General features: G+C 47.0%; 3 protein-coding genes across 3 annotated transcripts; all 3 read left to right on the forward strand.

Moving 5' to 3' along the window:
• Positions 1–6: 6 nt before the first annotated feature.
• Positions 7–2,501, forward strand: NEURL3 (neuralized E3 ubiquitin protein ligase 3). The gene is made up of 3 exons (XM_005862236.2): positions 7–86; positions 938–1,009; positions 1,596–2,501. Exons 1-3 carry the CDS (start codon positions 47–49, stop codon positions 1,802–1,804), a joined length of 321 nt encoding a protein of 106 aa, XP_005862298.1. The 5' UTR covers positions 7–46; the 3' UTR covers positions 1,805–2,501.
• Positions 2,273–8,544, forward strand: LOC102261440 (snRNA-activating protein complex subunit 3-like). The gene is made up of 2 exons (XM_014536438.1): positions 2,273–2,374; positions 7,324–8,544. The coding sequence occupies exons 1-2, from the start codon at positions 2,273–2,275 to the stop codon at positions 8,542–8,544; spliced, it is 1,323 nt and encodes a 440-aa protein (XP_014391924.1).
• Positions 8,545–8,908: 364 nt separating this feature from the next.
• LOC102261734 (homeobox protein NANOG) lies at positions 8,909–9,760 on the forward strand. The gene has a single exon (XM_005862249.1). The coding sequence runs from the start codon at positions 8,909–8,911 to the stop codon at positions 9,758–9,760; it is 852 nt and encodes a 283-aa protein (XP_005862311.1).
• Positions 9,761–18,716: the final 8,956 nt, after the last annotated feature.

Below are 18,716 nucleotides of genomic sequence, written 5' to 3' on the forward strand. Positions count from 1 at the left end.
GCGGCTGGGCCAGGGGGTGCCCACGGGCGCCCCGCTCTGGGCCGTGATGGATGTGTACGGGACCACCAAGGCCATCGAGCTGCTGGGTGAGACCATCCGCCGGGACCACGCACCGCCCCCAGGGGGAGGGGGGGCTGGGGGGGTACCCCACCCGCATCCAGAGCCTCCGGGAGACCTTAGTTCGTTCGTTCATTCATTCATTCATTCATTCATATTCAGTCAGTGTCTCCATCAGCTCCTGCCGGTGTCGGGTATCAAGATGGGAGCTGGGGATAAAGCCCGGGCACAGGAAGGGCAACCTGCCCCTAAGAATGATAAGATCACACCCCACACATCAGTTATAGGGCTTTCACAAAGGAAGACATTTTGGTGGGGCTTTGCAGTCTAAGTAGGAGTTCACTGGGGAGGAGGGTGTCAAGCCAAGGGAACATATGAGTGAGGGGTAGAGGTGAGTAAGAGACAGCCTGTGGAGCAAGGGTCAGATATGCGGTCAGTGGGTGGGAAACAACACCATCCCTCTAGCCGCCTGCGAGGACAGTGGATTTCAGGGGGTGGAGTAGATACAACCATAGGAAGGCATGTGGGCATTCCTGGGTGTTGGTCTGTGGTCCCCCCAGCAGGGCTTGTCACAGCTGCTGGAGCCAGGCCCCTGGGCAGCCTGGTTTGGGAGGTGTGGGGCGGATGTCCAGGCTGGGTGATGCCGAGGGTCCCCTCTCAGGGTAAAGAGGAGGTGCCTGAAGGAAGGGCGGCTTGGGGAAAAGGACCTGCGCCCCACAAATGCCCTGCTGGGTTAAATGGGAAAGGGGCGGCTAGGAGGGGCCGTGAGATCCGGGAGCTCTCGCGCTGCCACCCAGAAAAGAAGGCTTTGGGCGCTGCCTCGGGGCGGGGGTGGAGGCCCGCTGTTCTCCCCGCAGGCCTGAGCCCCCTCTCTCCCTAGATCCCGCGGTCAGCGCCTTCCCCCCAGCCTCGCCCTGGGCCCTCCCACAGGAGACTCACCCGGACCTTGAAGGTGAGTGGTTTCCTGGAGAGTGGGGACTCCCAGGCCTCCAGCCCGGAGGGGCCGGTGCCCCAGCCTGGGAGCTCGGGAGTGTCTTCCGAGCCTCATCACGGCTCACAGGCCCAGGGCCAACCCCTTGCCTCTGCCTACTGGCACCTAAAGGCTGGTGGCAGCGCTGCTAGAACAGCGGCGAGCGTTACAGGTTACAAAAGCACGTTTGTGGGCAGATGTCATTTTGCCCCTGCTTTACAGAAACAGTGCATGTTCATAGTGAAAGCTTTGCCAAACAGGAATGAACCAATATTAAGGCATGAAGAAGGAAGTGAAAAGAAAAACATCACCCAGGATTTCCTTGGTGGGCTTCCTCCCTGTGGAATGTTTGTGTTTTGCTTTCTTTCCTTCTAAATTGGAACTTGATATTGACGTCTGCACATTATGGGTTTCTTACCCATTTTTTTCACTTCCTTACATTGTGATGTTTTCCTCACAAGGTCATATTTTTCCCAATATGACTGCCTGGTTCTCTGTGGCTAGAGCATGAGGAGGCTGCCCACCCCTTGACCCCATATGCCCTGACCTACGTTGTCCCCTTTCCCAGCCCCAGCAGGAGAGGAGTGTGCCGTCTGCCTCCACCAAGCTGCCAACACCTGCCTTGTGCCCTGCGGCCACACACACTTGTGCAGCTACTGCGCCTGGCGGGTCTTCAGGGACACAGCCAAGTGTCCCATGTGTCGCTGGGAGATCCAGGCAGTGGTCCCTGCACGGGGCCCTCCAGCTCTGAGAACTGAAGAAGGCCTCCCGGTGTGAGCGGAGGCTGGGCTGGCTCTGAACTGTCCCCGCAGGGGAGAGGGGCAGCTGCCCTCCTTCCGGAGAAAAGCCAGAAGGGCTGGTTGGTAACAAGCACAGCAGAGAGGGAGGTGGGGACGGTGTCTCTTCCCTTTCCCCACAGGTTAGGCCAGTGGGACGCGGAGGAGCCCCTGACCAGAATTTCTCCCTGATGGGAGCCTGGTGTATATAGACAGTGGCTCGACCATGGCCAGCGGGCTGGTGGTCCCTCTGCTTAGCTCCAGGTTCTTTGGTGCCTGGGGCTTGCCAAGGCTTTTGGCTGGCCACTTGGCACAGCCACAGCTGACCTAGCAATCCCTGCACGCTTAAGACCAGGGTTCTTGGGACGCCAAGAAGCCACACGTGTTGATGAGGAGGATCTTCGTTCAGAGATGGGTGGCCGGGCCCCTGGTGTGAGAGCTGAGGAAGTTCATGTAGCTGCGCGTGCCTATGGCAGCCCTGCCCACGGGAGTTGAGGAGCAGGGAGGCTGGGTGGAGTGTTTACATCCCGTGTGGGAGCCGGGTGGCCGCCGACAAGTCCTCAGTGAATTGGTCAGTGGTTCCCCGTTGCAGTGCGGCTGTGAGGACCCAGCGAGATCACATCTGAAGATGAGTCAGCGCACGAGAGAGCACTGTTGTCATTGTGCTTATTCCCTTGCTAATTTCCGAGCCATCAAAATAAAGCTCATCTTCTATGAATATGACTTTGTAATGAATATGCCTCTTTGTTTAGTCAGTGGGAGTAGGTGGAGCTGTGGCTGGTCAGGATGCTGGGACGTTTGGGGACGTGCCCTCCTGTCCTGCACAGACATACACTGAGCTTGCAGTGTGTGTGTGGGGGGGGCGGGGAGGGCGGGGGAGCGCGCTCTGGGCACTCAGGCCTGTGCGCTCTATTCTGCCGAGCACGTGGAGGGGACCATCCTACACTGCCAGCCCTGAAGTCACAACCAGGCTTAGCCCCTGCCAGCCTTGATTTGAGGGAGACTGTCTGGAAGCTCTGGCTCCTGGATGAAAGGAGAGATGGACCTGGGCCCGCTCAGCAGGTGCTGGGAGCAGGGAGCAGGGAGCAGCTCTGTGACTGTGGGAGGCTCTCCCGGGAGAGACCTAACCTTGGGCATGTGACTTGACCTTTGTGAGCCTCAGGTTCTTCACCTGTAAAGTGGAAATGAGATCATTGTTTTTGGTGGTAAGTTGTGAAGATAATGAGAATGAAACTTGTGGCTTAGAGGAAGTGCTCACAACATGGCAGCTCCCTTCCCTGTACCGGCAGCTGCCGGGGGAAGCAGCCCAGAGGCCACTGGGCGGGCGTCCGTTCCGCGGTCTGTGCCCTGGCAGGCCCGCGGCACCCCATTGCTTTGGGATGATTCCTACGGATCCTAAAACAAGCTTTTTCTTCCTGTAAGTGTCTTTCTTTTTAAACCCAGACACCTCCAGGGCAGGGCATTACTTTAATCCTGTTTGAGTGAAGACCTCCTTATTAGTTAACACCTAGAGAAGCCTGATCTTAGAAATGGCCCCTAACCAGAGGTGGGACTTCTGGAATGGTGAAGGACGGACTTCTGCAAATCTATTCTTTCATAGAAGCAACAAAACATTGGCAAGATATTATACAGATTATATCTGGATATTAACCAGAGGCCAACAACAATCTGAAGAGGGATTATCAGCGAGAAACTACTGAACCTTGGTAAGAACAGTGGAGTTTGTGGTGTTTGAACTTGGCCCAACCCCAGCTTCAGCAGCCTTGAAACCCAGCAGCCTGTAGCCGGCAGCGGAGCGGACTGGGCGGGCTCCTCAGAGCGCTCCATCACCAGAGCACCGCTACTGTTTGACTGCACGGCAGTTCCCTGGAAAAGCTTCACCTTGGGGTGTTGCTATCATCTAACCCAACTTGAAGCTCTCTCCATGGGAAAGCCCCTGCCCCCAAGTTGTTATATTCCCACTCAGGGCTCTTTCCCTGGGAAAACCCCTATTCTTAGGGCGTTTGTCAAACATAATCAGCTTCAATTATTCAACATTGCAGCTGCCCAAGACTGATAACAGTTGGGACAAACAAAGGCACGGCCAGAAATTTAAAAGGAAGATCTGAGAGATGAACTGTTCACGGGGAGGATGAGAAGCTGTGGGTACTCCTGGGGGTCTAGGGGACTGTGCATGATCAGGAAAGACCTGGAGGGCTCCGTCTCTCGGTTTGGCTGGCTTCCAGGGCCTGTGCAAGCAGGAAGTGAAGGCCAGGGCAGAGCCATACACTGCCTGGCATTGAAAACATGCCTCAACCCCCACACAGAGCTCTTAGCAAATGGTAGAAGATTTCCTAGCTCAGGGCATTTAAGGAAATCTCTGTCCAATCATTAGCTGACCGTTACGCTAACTGAGCAGAGATGGCATTGGCTTCACACTACAGGAAATACATACTTCACAAAATTAGTCCAGGAATGTCATTAAACAAACAGCAGCAACATCAAACCGAGGGGGGAGGGGGTCTGAAATTGAGAGTAGCCACATTACATTATCTAAAAACACACACAAAACAACCACTTCCCTCACTCCCCCCCCCAAAAAAATGACACCAAGAAAGTATGACTCATGCACAGGAAAAAATTAGTCACTAGAAACTGTCCCTAAAGGAGGCCAAATATTAGGCTTACAAAGACTTCAAACCAACTATTGTAAATATGTTTAAAGTACTAAAGAAACCATGTCTAAGAATTAAAGGAAAGTATGTCATTGCTGGCTCACCAAATAGAGATCATCAATAGAGCAATAGAAATTATGAAAACAACCAAATGGAAATGATGGAGTTGGAAAGCACAATATCTGAAATGAGAAACTCACCAGTGGGCCTCAACAGCAGATCTGAGTGCAGAAGAAAGGATCAATGAACTTGAAGATAAATTATAGAGATTATCTAGTCTGAGGACAGGGGCGATAGAGACCTGTGGACATTACTAGGCGCTCCAACATACACATGATGGGAAAACCAGGAGGAGAAGAGAGAGAAAGGGGAAGAACGAATATATTTGTAGAAGTAAGTTTAGGAAGTTTCCAAATTTGATGAAAAAATATTAATTTCCACATCGAAGAAAATCAACAAACTCCAAAGAGGATACACTCAAAGAAATGCACACTGAGGTATAGCACAGTCAAATTGTCAAAAACCAAAGACAAAGAGAATCTCAGTGGCTAACAAAACAACAAAAAACTCATCACATACAAGGAATCCTCAATAACAGCTGACTTCTTATTAACAATGATAGAGGTCAGTCCTAGCCAGTTGGGCTCAGTGGGTAGAGCATCAGACTATGGACCCAAGGGTCCCAGGTTCAATTCTGGTCGAGGGCACGTACCTCGGTTGCAGGTTCCTCCATGGCCTGGGCCCTGGTTGGGGTGTGTGCAGGAGGCAACCAATCGATGTGTTTCTCTCACATTGATATTTCTCTGTCTTTCCCTCTCTCTTCCACTCTGTAAAAAATCAATGGAAAAATATTCTCGGGGGAGGATTAAAAAAAATGATAGAGGTCAGAGGGATGATACACTGAAAGGCTTAGAGATAAAAGACTGTCAAGAATTCAGTATCCAACAAAAACTACCCTTCAAAAGTGAAAAAGAGCCCTAGCTGGTTGCTCAGTGGTTACAGCGTCAACCTGCAGACTGAAGGGTTGTGGGCTCGATTCTGGTCAAGGGCACATATCTTGGTTGCAGGCTCAATCCCCAGCCCAGATTGGGGTGTGTGTGCAGGAGGCAACCAATTGATGTGTCTCTTACACATTGATGCTTCTCTCTGTCTCTACCCCTCTCTTCCATTCTCTGTAAAAATCAATGGAAAAAATATTTTCCTGTGAGGATGAACAAAACAAAAGAAAAAAAGTGAAGAAGAAAGTATGACATTCTCAGGTCAGTGAAAACAGTGCTCAGTGTGAGCCCAGCTGGCCTATGAGAAAGACTAAAGGAATTCCTTCCGATTAAAACGAAAGGATTAATCTTTAACCTTTTCTCCAATTGTGTAGATAGGAACCATCTTACAAATGATGGGGTAAGAACTAGAATCCTCATTGTAACCACACTGACACAATCACTTCTTTCATTCATCAAATTAATTCCAAAAATATTGAGCCCCAGGCTCTAGAAGCCATCCTAGTAAGAGCACAGCCTTGTCTGTGTCCTTAGGGGTCACACTGCGGGGTAAGCAATTACAGTACAATGTGGTACGTGTTACAGTCGTCTATACAAAGAACTTGTCAACTTCTGGTTCAAGATAGCAGACTGAGCCCATATAGTTGTTTCTTTTTACTCCAGTTCTCTATAAACTGCTCATAAGAGATCTAAATAAATTCATATCCTTGCTAGAAAACAATATAGGGAATACCTAATCACCAAAAACCATTATAAAAGATGAAAACCAGATGGATCAGGTTGAAGATGGAAACCCAAAGACCAAAGCTCCACCGAGGAGAGGATACTGCAAAAGGTGGGGCAGCTCTGGGGGTCCTTCCCACCCAGAACTGTGAACTGGGAGGGGGAGAGGCCCCGTGTGTCCACGAACGGTTGGGGCATCACAGAATGGAAAGCCAGGAGTGTTCATCTCAGGCCAGACAGTGAGCAGAGAGGTGTGTTCCCATGGGCAGGAGCAGGGGGTGGGATGTCTGGGTCAGAGAAGCCAGGCAAAGCCCCCGCTCCCTAGGGGAACAGAAGCCTCTGTATCCAGAAAGCTTAACCATGGACTCACCTTGTCCCAGCAGCACATCTCACCCATTTCTCATTATCACTGTATACAGGTGCAGTGCAGTTCACACCTGCATATCCTACTCCTTTTTGCAAGCACGACCCTCAGGCTAATAAGGAATCCCAGTTCCAATGGAAGCTCACAGACAAGAAAATCCAAGTATTTGAGGAAAGTTAATATCATGGGAGAAAGGCACTCAACAAGAGGAGGAGTTCATACCTGAAAAAGAGAGTTAATAAAGCAGACAGACCTGGGTTTTAGAATAAATATAATTAGATGCAAATTGATTTTGCATAAAAAATATTTAGATACTTTGGAAATGAATAATTTAATCATTGAAATAAAATTAGTCCATTAGATATTGTGAGAAGCAGAAAGATTACAGCTAAAAAATGAATTCATGCCTGGCTGGTGTGGTTCAGTGGTTGAGCACCAATCTATGAACCAGGAGGTCCTGCTTCGATTCCTGGTCAGTGCACATGCCTGGTTTGCAGGCTCAAACCCTAGTAGGGGGCATGCAGGAGGCAGCCAATCAATGATTCTCTCTCATCATTGATGTTTCTCTCTCTCTCCCTCTCTGAAATCAATAAAATTATATATTTTTAAAAATTAATTCAGGATCTAGAATCAAACAGAATGCACCGCAAAATTCCAAAGACATGATATCTACAATAGGAAAGAGAATAGATATAGAACTTTATCTAAAATTCCAGAAGGAGCAGCTAAGGAAAATGAAGCGAAAAGAACAGAGGAGTGGGGAGAACATGGCTGAAAGCAGCCAGGCGTCCCAACGAGCAGCGGGGTTTGCAGCGAGCAGGACCCGGTCGCCAGCAGTGGTGGCTGCAACTTTCCAGAACACAAGAAGCCAGAGCTAAACACACGCGCTTTCCACGTGGGCGCCTTCGGGGAGCTGGTGCGTGACCGGCTGCGTGGGCAGGGGGATTTGTCCCTGAAGGAGCCTCGGGCAACCGGCATCCGAGCTGCCTGGGCAAGGAGGGGTCGCCGGGGCTGGGACGATGCCGCGGTGGCACGGGATCTGGGCTGCGATCTGGAGGCAGGGACCGAGCTGAAGGCAGTTTGGGGCCTTGGTAAACTGCAGTGCTGTGAGGACCAGGACCCAGAAGTCATCCCAGAGGATACCGACCTAGTGACCTTGGGGGTTAGAAAGAAGCTTTTGGAGCGTCGGGAAGAAACATTAACCATAGATCGGGCCTGCAGGCAAGAAATACTTGCTTATGAGATGGACTCACACGCCATAGGAAAAAAGCCTGAAAATCCAGCAGACATGATTGAAGAGGGGGAACTTATCCTGTCTGTGAATGTCTTATACCCTGTTACATTTCATAAGCACCAAGAACACAAACCATACCAGACGATGCTGGTACTGGGCAGTCAGAAGCTCACGGAACTAAGGGATCCAATTTGCTGTGTCAGTGACCTCCAGATTGGTGGGGGATTCAGCAACACTCCTGACCAGGCCTCTGAGCACAGCAGCAAAGACCTATACAAATCAGCCTTCTTTTATTTTGAAGGAACATTTTGTAACGATAGAAGATACCCTGAATGCAGAGATCTGAGCAGAACTATCATTGAGTGGTCAGAGTCCCATGACAGAGGCTATAGAAAGTTTCAGACTGCTAAAATGGAAGATTTCACCTTCAATGACTTACATATTAAACTGGGTTTTCCCTATTTATACTGTCACCAGGGAGACTGTGAGCATGTTGTTGTCATTACTGACATAAGGCTTGTGCATCGAGATGACTGCTTGGGTAGAATACTTTGTCCCCTTCTTACCAAGCATTGGCTATGGACCAGAAAATGTTTTGTTTCTAAAATGTACACAGCCAGATGGGTGACCAACGATGACAGTTTTGCACCAGATGATCCATGTTTCTTTTCTGATGCTTGCTTCCGAATGCTTCACTATGACTCAGAAGGCAACAAACTGGGGGAATTTCTTGCTCATCCTTATGTTGCTCCTGGAACCTTTAATTAATAACCAACAAAAAGTGTACACTTTGTGGGAGCATGATCAACCTGAAACAATCAGCTAGTTACCCCTACTCCACCCCCAAAATTTGAAATTACAGATTTTCTTATAAAGTAACTTGATTGGGCCAGGAGGGCGGGCCTAAATTTGGTTGAGCCTCCTTTATAAATCCAGAGCCTCCAAATTTTTCATCTTTTTTGCAAAATTGACTGTCACTGCAAAGCTGACCCATTTCCTCCCGTCTTTTTGATACTTTTACATCTGGAGATTTTCATATTTCTCTAAGCTCTTCTAGCTAAATACTGAAGCCTGGGTCTTTCTTACAATCTAGCTCTTTGGTGTGTTTTTCTCTCTCCTTCAACTCAGCAACATGAGTGTGGATTTGGCTTATCCCCAAAGCCTGCCCTGCTCCGAATCATCAAAATCTAGGGAGCCTTCACCAGTGCCTGAGACTTATACGCCTGAAGAAAACTCTGCATCCTTGCAAATGTCATCTGCTGAGACGCTCCACACGGAGACTGCTTATTCAGAACAGCCTGATTCTCCCACCAGTCCCAGCAGTCCCAGTGCAACACTACCCACCTCTGTAGAGAACGGGACAGGGGAGGAGGAGAAAGCCCAGGTCAAGAATCAGAAGATCCGAACCGTCTGCTCACAGCCCCAGCTCTGTGGACTCAATGAGAGATTTCAAAGACAGAAATATCTCAGCCTCCAGCAGAGGCAAGAACTTTCCAACATCCCGGACCTTAGCTACAAACAGATTAAGACCTGGTTCCAGAACCAGAGAACGAAATGTAGGAGGTGGCAGAAATACAACTGGCCAAAGAAGAGCCACCGTGTGACCCCGATGAGCTCAGCAACTACAGACTACCCGGGCCTCTCCTCCTGCCACCGGGGATGCCTGGTGAACGCTTCTGGAAACCTTTTCGTGTGGAGCAACCATTCCTGGACCAGCCCATCTTGGAACTACCCTGCCTGGAACGGTCAGACCTGGTGTCCCCAGGCCTGGAACAACCAATTCCTTAGTTATGGAGAGGAAGCCCTGCAGCCCCAGATCCAGTTCCGGCAAAATCCTGTCAGTGATTTGGAGGCCTCTTTGGAAATTGCTGGGGAAACCTATGATGCAATACTACAAGCCCCTAAATATTATGGTGCCCAGCAATCCGCGGGTTCATTCCCAGATTATTCCATGAGCAGCATATCGCCGTCCACGAACATATAGCCATGAACAGAGTGTGATGATGGGTGTATTACTCAATCTCAGTTTGGGCAGTGGCTGTATTACCTCTCCTAGGATTTTTCTACGTATCTCTGCCTTGATGTGCTGCTTCTCATTATGCCTTCTGTGCCAATTTGGAGGGTGGGGGTCGGGTATGATTGGAGTCTAAGTAGAGACTTTGTAGTCTTGCTGCTGTTAGACAAATGATAAAAGATGCCTCTGGCTAGAGATAATTAGATATAATACTAGATCTAGTTTTTGGATAACTCTAGATCTAGAATCTTAACCTCAAAAATAGCAAGTAAAAGTACAAAGGTGTGTGATAAAGGATTACTCATGTTTTCTGGGATTGGGAGGCTTGTTAAAAGCCTCAATTCAGGTGAATGGTTAAGCTATAATATGCTTCACTGATTTCCTCTGCCCCTCTTGCTGTTTTACAATCTTTAATTTGTTTATTACTCAAGTATTTGTAAAAGATGTTTTTTGTATTTTGCTGTCATGACAATAGTACCAGTTTGGCTGGTTGGTTTATAAGTTTACATACAAATAAATAAAACGTCTATTTTACCATTAAAAAAACCCCACACAAAAACTGATTATTCTCTTACTCAAGAGGGTGGGATTTAGAGAAACTCCCTTTTATCCACTGGGTATGTCCTTCAGCCACTAGCACAAGAAAGCAATACAGTTACATTTTACAGAAGGAACGCTTTATATATTGAATACAAATCCTTTGCCATGTATATGTATTCTGATTTTCTCCCAGTCTGTGGCTTGCCTATTCATTTGTATCCTAAATGCTTTTTTGCTAATCATTAGCACAATTCAATTAGTGATACATCAAGTGGTGGAAGTACTTTGAAAATTCTTTGAAGAATGTGACCTACACCATATATCATAAGGCTTCCAAGGTAAAGATTTTTCAAATATCTAATAAAAATGAGGAAGAATAAAAGTAGATCGTTTAATAAATACAAAAAAAAGAATAGAGAAAAATTTACATTAAGAAAGACATGACTCTTCAGATTGAAAAAGTCCACCAGCTGCTAAACAGAATATATATAAAAAGATCTTTATCTTGACATATAGTGATGAAATTTCAGAGAATTGGGGATAAAGAGACTACCCAAGGAGAAAAACATGGATTGCATACAAAATAATCTGAATCACATTAACAGTAGACTTTCCTTAATAATATTGGATGCTGAATATTCAAAGTTGAGGGAGATTTTTAAAATTTTACTGAGGTATGATTTCCATACAGTAAAATGTACAGTTCTTAAGTCTCCATTTTGCTGAGGGATAATCCTGAAATCTATAATTTTACAAGCAGCTACTCTCTCATTCAACTGTGGGAGCAAAATGAAATTCTCAGGTATAAAATGACAGTATTTTATTCACTTGATGGAAGAACGATTTGAGGAATTGATTCATAAAGAAGAAAAACATGGCTCTAGCCGGTTGCTCAGTGGTTAGAGCATGGCTCATGGACTGAAGGATTGCAGGCTTGATTCCGGTCACGGGCACTTACTTCAGTTGCAGGCTCAATCCTGGTGCCATTTGGGGTGCGTGCGGGAGGCAACAAATCAATGTGTCTTTCTCACACTGACACTTCTCTCTCTTTGTTTCTCCCCCTCCCTTCCATTCTCTCTCTAAAAAATAAAAAAAATTTAAAAAATCAGTGGAAAAAATATCTTTGGGTGAGGATTAACAAAAAACAAAAAGAGAAGAAAACAGAAAGTTAATGCTATGATGACCATGAAATCAAAAGGTTGAGTCTATATAAATGGTAATTGCAAAAAAAAATTCAACAATAATCTGGAATGATGATATCATAGGTGCAGAGGAGGGAAGCAAAAGATGCTAAGGTTCTTTTTCTCATTGGGAAGATGTAGTTATTAACAATAAAAAATGAAAAACATGTAAGTTTAATTGGTATATTGAAGAACATATGAACAAAATATATAATTTCCAAACCATTGAAGAAATATACAATTCTAATTTCAGAAATCCAACAAAAGTCAGGAAAGGAGATAAAAGAATAAAAAATAAAGTAGATAGGAATAAGTCCAAACAAAGCAGTATCCATAATAAATGTTAATGGGTTAAATTCACCTATTGATTGACAGGGATTTTCAGTTTGAGCAGATAAAAAAATAAACCCAAGAAATGAAACCTAGTTATAGCCTGTCTCTGAGATGCACCTAAAACAAAGTCCAAAAAGATTAAAAATAAAGAAAAAGAAAAACATACCAAGCAAATGCGAACATCAAGCAAACAGGTTGAGGTAGTCCATGAGCAGGCTTGCCTTGGAGATCCTTCAAGATAATGTAGACCGAGGGAAAACCCCTGGCCTGGCAGCACAGGTGCCAGTAGGAGGAGTCTGTTAACTCAGAAAGGACTCAGATATCAGGCCAGGAGGCCATACTCCCTGGAGGACTGAATTTCTGCTGTATATGTGCTGTAATGTATTGGTTGTTTCTAGTGCTGAAGTGAGACCACAGCTCTATACTTCCCAGACACCTATTCCATCTAAGGCCACCAAACTTTGGGTATATCTCTAGAAGACATAAGAGGGCAACCAAGAGTCACCTTCACACCCTGCATCCTTATCTATATATATAAAAGCCAAGCAACCAGAATGCCAGAACGACCGGAACGACAGGAACAACCAGTTGCTATGACACGCGCACTGCAGCCGGCCAACCAGCCCGATGGTGGGCGGCCCCTCCCCTCGTCCAGCCCTGCCCCAATTGGCCCTCCCAACCCAGATCGGGGGTGGGTTGGCTGGCCAACCTCTCGTGGCCCCTCCCCCCCTGGCCAGACCCGCCCCAACCCACCCCCAATGGGGCGGGCCAGCCAGACCCCACCTGTGCACAAATTCATGCACTGGGCCTCTAGTCTATAATAATGAAAGTATAATATGCTAATTAGACCAGACATCCTTCCGGACAACCTTCCGGACAAAGCCGGGGCTTTGAGGGAAGCCTGGGTCCCGGGTGCCCGAGGGAAGCTGGTGCCAGCAACCGGGGATAGGAAGGCCTACTCTTGCATGAATTTCGTGCATCGGGCCTCTAGTCTTACATAAATCCTTTGATCTAGTTTTTTGTAAACCAAAGTAAAAGTTACCTTAAACTACGTGCAAGTCATTATTCTTATTCAGGAGGGAATTCATATTGATAGGAGGAATAATCTCGTAAGAAAATATGTAGTTTCAAATGTTTATACACCCAACAAAATATCTTTCTAATAAAAAGCAAAAAGTGATATGAATAAAATATGAAATTTTAAAAAGGCACATAGTAGGATACTTTAACATCTCTCAGAAACTGAGAGATCAAGAAGACAAAAAGTTAGTAAGGCTATAAATGATTTGAAGAGTGCAATTAATCTTTATCTAGCAAATGTACACAATATTTCACTCCTCAAACCAAAGAACATATATTCTTTCCAAATATATCAAACATTTATGAAAATGTCCTGTGTTACACCACAAACTTTAAAAATAAAGTAGCCCAGCCCTAACCGGTTTGGCTCAGTGGATAGAGCGTCGGCCTGCGGAATGAAAGGTTCCAGGTTCGATTCCGGCCAAGGGCATGTACCTTGGTTGCGGGCACATCCCCAGTGGGGAGTGTGCAGGAGGCAGCTGATCGATGTTTCTCTCTCATCGATGTTTCTAACTCTCTATCCCTCTCCCTTCCTCTCCGTAAAAAATCAATAAAATGTATTTTTTTTTTAAAAAAGTAGCCCAGGTTGACATGCTCAGTGGTTAGAGCAGGGTGGAGACCTTCTAGCTTTCGGACTATATAAGGCCCATAAAATCATTTGGTCTGGCCCTGCCAAGGCATTAGGGGTGAGTTAATTAAATGTTTGACCAAATAAAGCAGGCTAACTTTTAAGTTAATAATTTTGTATGGCCAGCAAGTGATGTTATAAATATCCAAAAGGCTCTTGGCAGTAAACAAGCTCCCCACCCCTGGGTTAGAGTGTTGACCTGCGCACTGGAGGGTCTTGAATTCGATTATGGTCAAGGGCATGTACCTGGGTTGCAGGTTTGATCCCCACCCCGATATATGTGGGGCATATGTGGGAGGCAACCAATCAATGTGTGCTTCTCACATCAATGCTTCTCTCTCTTTCTCTCCTCTCTTTCTCTCTCCCCCTCCCTCTCCCTCTCTGTAATAAATAAAAATATATTTTTTAAAAATAAACAAAAAATAAAATCACATGAGCTATAGTCACTGAATACAATGCAATATAGAATTAATATGCCAACAAAAGGGGAGTATTCCTAACAATATAGAGATTTAGCAAAAGAATATAATGTGTATCAATACATTACACCAATAAATATGAAAATCTGGATGAAATGGATGATTTACTTGGAAAATATATAATTTATCCAAATTGACTCAAAAAGTAGAAAACCCTCATATTTCAATAATTCTAGAAGATATTGAAAATGCAGTCAATTCCCTAAAAAGTTTATGAGATTAACATCCAAAAATTAATAGGCTTTGGTTAATAATAGCAATAACAAATATATAAAAATAAGCAAGAAGATTAAATTAGCAATGACAATTACCCTTATGAAATACCTGAGAATAAATGTAATAAAATACTCAAATCACTATGAAATAATATTAAAAAGACCAAAAATAAAACATCTATATATTATGTTCATGGGTAAATGTCTCAATATGGTAAAGATAGCACTTCTTAGCTAAATACCATATTTATAAATTCAGTACAGTCTCAATCTAAAGCTCAATGGGGTTTTCCATGGACCTTAGGGATCTGTTTTAAAAATTAGTATAAATGTTGCCCTAGCTAGTTTGGCTCAGTGGATAGAGCATCAGCCTGCAGACTGAAGGGTCCCAGGTTCAATCCCAGTCAAGGGTATGTACCTCGATTGCAGGCTCGATCCCCGGCCCTGGTCAGGACAAATGCAGGAGGCCACTAATCAATGTGTCTCTCTCACATCGATATTTCTCTCTCTATCTTTCCCCCTCCATTCTACTCTCTCTAAAAATCAATGGAAAAATATCCTTAAGTGAGGATTAACAAAAAGAATTAGTATAAATGTTTAAATGTACAAAATAGCCAAGACAATTTTGAAATGAGACTAATCCTATATAATAAAACCCCAATATGCAAATCAACTGAACGGTGGAATGACTGGTCTCTAAGACATGCACTGACCACCAGGGGGCACACGCTCAATGCAGGGGCTGCCTGCTGATGGTCAGTGCTCTCCCACAGGGGGAGCACCGCTCAGCCAAAAGCCGGGCTCACGGTGGCAGGAGCCTCTCCCGCCTCAGAGGCAGCGCTAAGGATGTCCGTCAGTTGGACATCCCCCGAGGGCTCCCGGACTGCGAGAGGGGGCAGGCCGGGCTAAGGGGACTCCCCCCCCCCCCCACCCCCGCCGCACGAATTTCATGAACCAGACCTTAGTATGTTATAAAACAATCGCAATTTAAGCAATACTTTGATTTCTGTGGATTTGTTCAGGAAAGACAAATCAACAGATTAGAAAAGTGTAGTTTCCCCTAAAAAGAACTATCAATTCAGAATTCGATGTCCAGAGGAATGGCCCTTCAGGAATGAAGAGGAAGTCAAGATCTCCCATGGAGGAAAACTAAGAGAATTTGTCACCAGCAGACCTAAAGTAGAGGCTAAAGGAGGTTCTTCAAGCAAAAAAGCAATAGCAAAAGAAGGAATCTTGGGGCATCAGACAGAAATAAAGAAAGAACGAGGGCAAGAATACAAGGGTGATTTAGAACAGGACAATGGCGTGTGCAGTGAGCGGGGTGTGGGCAGTGTGCACGGCCTCCACGCCTATCGGCTCCATTGACATATAGTGTCCCCGTGACACAGTACCTTTTGGATCCGAAAGGTACCGGTACTCAGCAAGATTCCAAGTGAGGACAAGCTTCCGGGAAGCAGCCGCCCAGCCTGGGACTACATTCTAAACCTTCTCCATAGACCGTGAGATAAAGGACATGTGCTCTTCCTGGGCCAAGGCTCCACCCTTTCTTCCACCACCTGCTTCCTGGATGCGGAGGATGCGGAGGTTCTAGGGGACACTGGACACCTAAGAGAGAAGGCGATGCTGACTAGGAATTGGGGCTCTGGACTGTAATGTGCCTGAGGAACCAACCTTTATTGTGCCAAGATGCGGAAATTGTGGGTGTACTTGCTACTGCAGCTTGAGTTTCCTTTGACTTGATGTCTTTGCAGAATTATATGACTTTTCCACTTAATAGCTAATATTTAAATCTCAAATAATTTATTTTTATATAATTTGCTGAGCAAATGTCTAATATGAGTCTCTTGATGCAATTTATCTTATTTAAATACTAGCATGATTTTTATGATTATGTCACGTGCTTGAGCATATGTGCTACAGTTGATTGTTCAAGGTATTTTGTGTCAGGCACTGGAGGAACACACAGAGATGCCGAGATTGGGGACCCAGAGCAGCTCAGAGGCGGGGAATTAACTCTTCAGTCTGCAATAAACAATGGCCTCCAACAAGACTGCATCACAAAACGTGGGAAAGAAACAGAACGGAAAGAGTAAAAACGTTGGCGAGGCAGAGCCTGAAGAATTTGTAGTGGAAAGAGTGTTGGACCAATGCGTAACGAATGGGAAGGTGTATTTCCTGAACTGGAGGGAGTCACAAGAGCTGGCAATACTTGGGATCCTGGAGAAAATGTAGGATGTCCAGAGTTAATTGAAGCATTTCTTAATTCTCAAAAGATGCTGACGAGACTTGGGATCCTGGAGAAAATGTAGGAGTTAATTGAAGCATTTCTTAATTCTCAAAAAGCTGGCAAAGAAAAAGATGGTACAAAAAGGAAGTATTTATCTGCAAGAAGTCGATGCGTGGGTGCAAGGAGCTGGGGAAGGGAGCAATGGGAGTGACAACGGAGGGGTTGGGGTTTCTTTTTGGGGTGAGAAAAATGTTCTAAAATTGATTGTGCTGAGAGTCCCACAACTAAAAACCACTGAACTGCACACTTTAATTTAGTGTTATATTTTTGAACTGACATTTTAAAGGGGTGGATACTGTGTATGTAAATTTTATCTTAATTTTTAAATAATGTAAAAAAAAATAGGCGACTAAAGTAGCACTGGGGTAGCTACCTGGCAGGGGAGGACCATGATCAGAAGGTGGTTCTCCCAGGGCGAGGCTTGTCCCTTGCGCTCCAGGTGTGCTGACTCCTGCCATTTCCCCATGGGAAACGTGACCGATCACTTGTGGTAGTGGGGGACTGCGTTCGCGCTCTCCCCTGAAAAAGAAAAAAAGAAATACCACTGGGAGAAAAAGCAGAAGGAAGTCTTAGCCCTGGGAGCAGGAAGAGCGAAGAGGAAGTGACATTACAGGTCCCGGGGCTGTGTGGGGAGAGGAGGAAAATCGGGGACTCTGCAGGGTGGGCACGGCACACGCTGGGAGGGACGAGGCAGGAGGTGTCAGGGCACCATGAGGAGGAGCCCGCAGGGAAGGTGGCTGGGCCGGGGTGGGGTGAGGGGGCAGGGAGGAGCCTTTGCCACCCTGCTGGCCGCAGGCCAATCTGTCAGGAAGCCAAGGGTCAGCGGGCCGGCCCAGGGGACAGTGGGCCGCTGCTAGGTTTCACTTTCCTAGAAGTCCGAGATTTAGAGGTTGTGGAGATGAGGTCACGGATCAAAGCGCACGGAGGGCGTGTGCAATGAACCACTACCAGGAAGATCATACGCTGAGTGAAAGGAAAGCAAAAGTGTACAGAGGACCGACTGTCAGCAGGAGGCCGCCTGGGCTGGGTCCAGGACACCCGGCGGGGCTTTCCTGCAGACGGAGAAAAATCCCCTCGTCCAGGGGACTTGCAGAGCTGGCTTCCTGTTAGCCACCTGGGGTGTGGGGAATAACAAGCCCGCCCCAGGGGACCAGGGTCACTGTGCCCCCTGTCCCCCCTACACACACACACACACACACACACACGCACACACACACGCACACACACACACACACACACACACACACACACCTCCCGCTGATAAGCTGTTCAGGAGATGCCACTCAGAGCTCACAGCCAAGGCAGGGGACGGGCAGGGAGGATAGTTCCTGAGCCCAGACGCAGGGTGCGGAGAAGGAGGCGCTGTCCCACCCGCCATGGGCCTGCACTCCAAACCTGGCCCTCTCTGCCAGCTCGCCTGCTCCCCGACCCCTTCCTTTGAAAGAGGAGGAGGAAGGGCCCCTGTGCGCGTGGAGGTGGTGCCTCTGATCCTCTGGTGTAGCCGCCCTCACTCTGGCTCGGATCTGCATGGACTGGGTGGGCCACGGCAGATGGTCACAGTTCCATCTCATAACCAGGAAAACTGAGGCCCAGAGACTGTGTCTGACTTACCCAAGGCCGTTCGGCAGCCCTCAGGTTGTGCCATTTGTGGTTTGATGTGTATGCAGATCACCAGATAGATAACACTCTTCGCACCCCCCCCACAGTTCCCAACAAAAAGGAGCCAAATTGGACATAGAGTGGTTTCAGTGAGAGCCCCTCCTGGGCCCCCTCCTGGGCCCCGGCCATCTTTCTGGCTTCCTCCCCAGGACCCTCCTGACTCCCACTGCTCTCCATGGGTCCTGCTGGCCAAAGAGAGGATCAACTACATTTTGCTCCTCACCTGTCCCATCAAAGGGTATGTGGCCCTGGGGTTGGCTCCCCCAGGAGCCCTGAGCTCCCTGAAAGGGAGAGGCCAGGGCTGGCCTCTTGCGGCAGCCTCCGTTGAATTTAATTGGCTGTGGATGCAGCCAGCGGGGCAGGATGGGGAGAAACCAGTTGAGATAAATGGGAAACAACCCATGTGCCTGTGGCTGCTCCAGAAAGGCCCTGCCAACAGAGATGGCACACATCAAACCAGGGCACACTCGAACCCTGTATGGTCCTGTTAACCAACATCACCCAGCGTCTAATTTAAAAAAGAG

Source organism: Myotis brandtii, unplaced genomic scaffold (genome assembly GCF_000412655.1).
Source record: "Myotis brandtii unplaced genomic scaffold, ASM41265v1 scaffold1612, whole genome shotgun sequence".
Taxonomy (NCBI): Eukaryota; Metazoa; Chordata; class Mammalia; order Chiroptera; family Vespertilionidae; genus Myotis; species Myotis brandtii.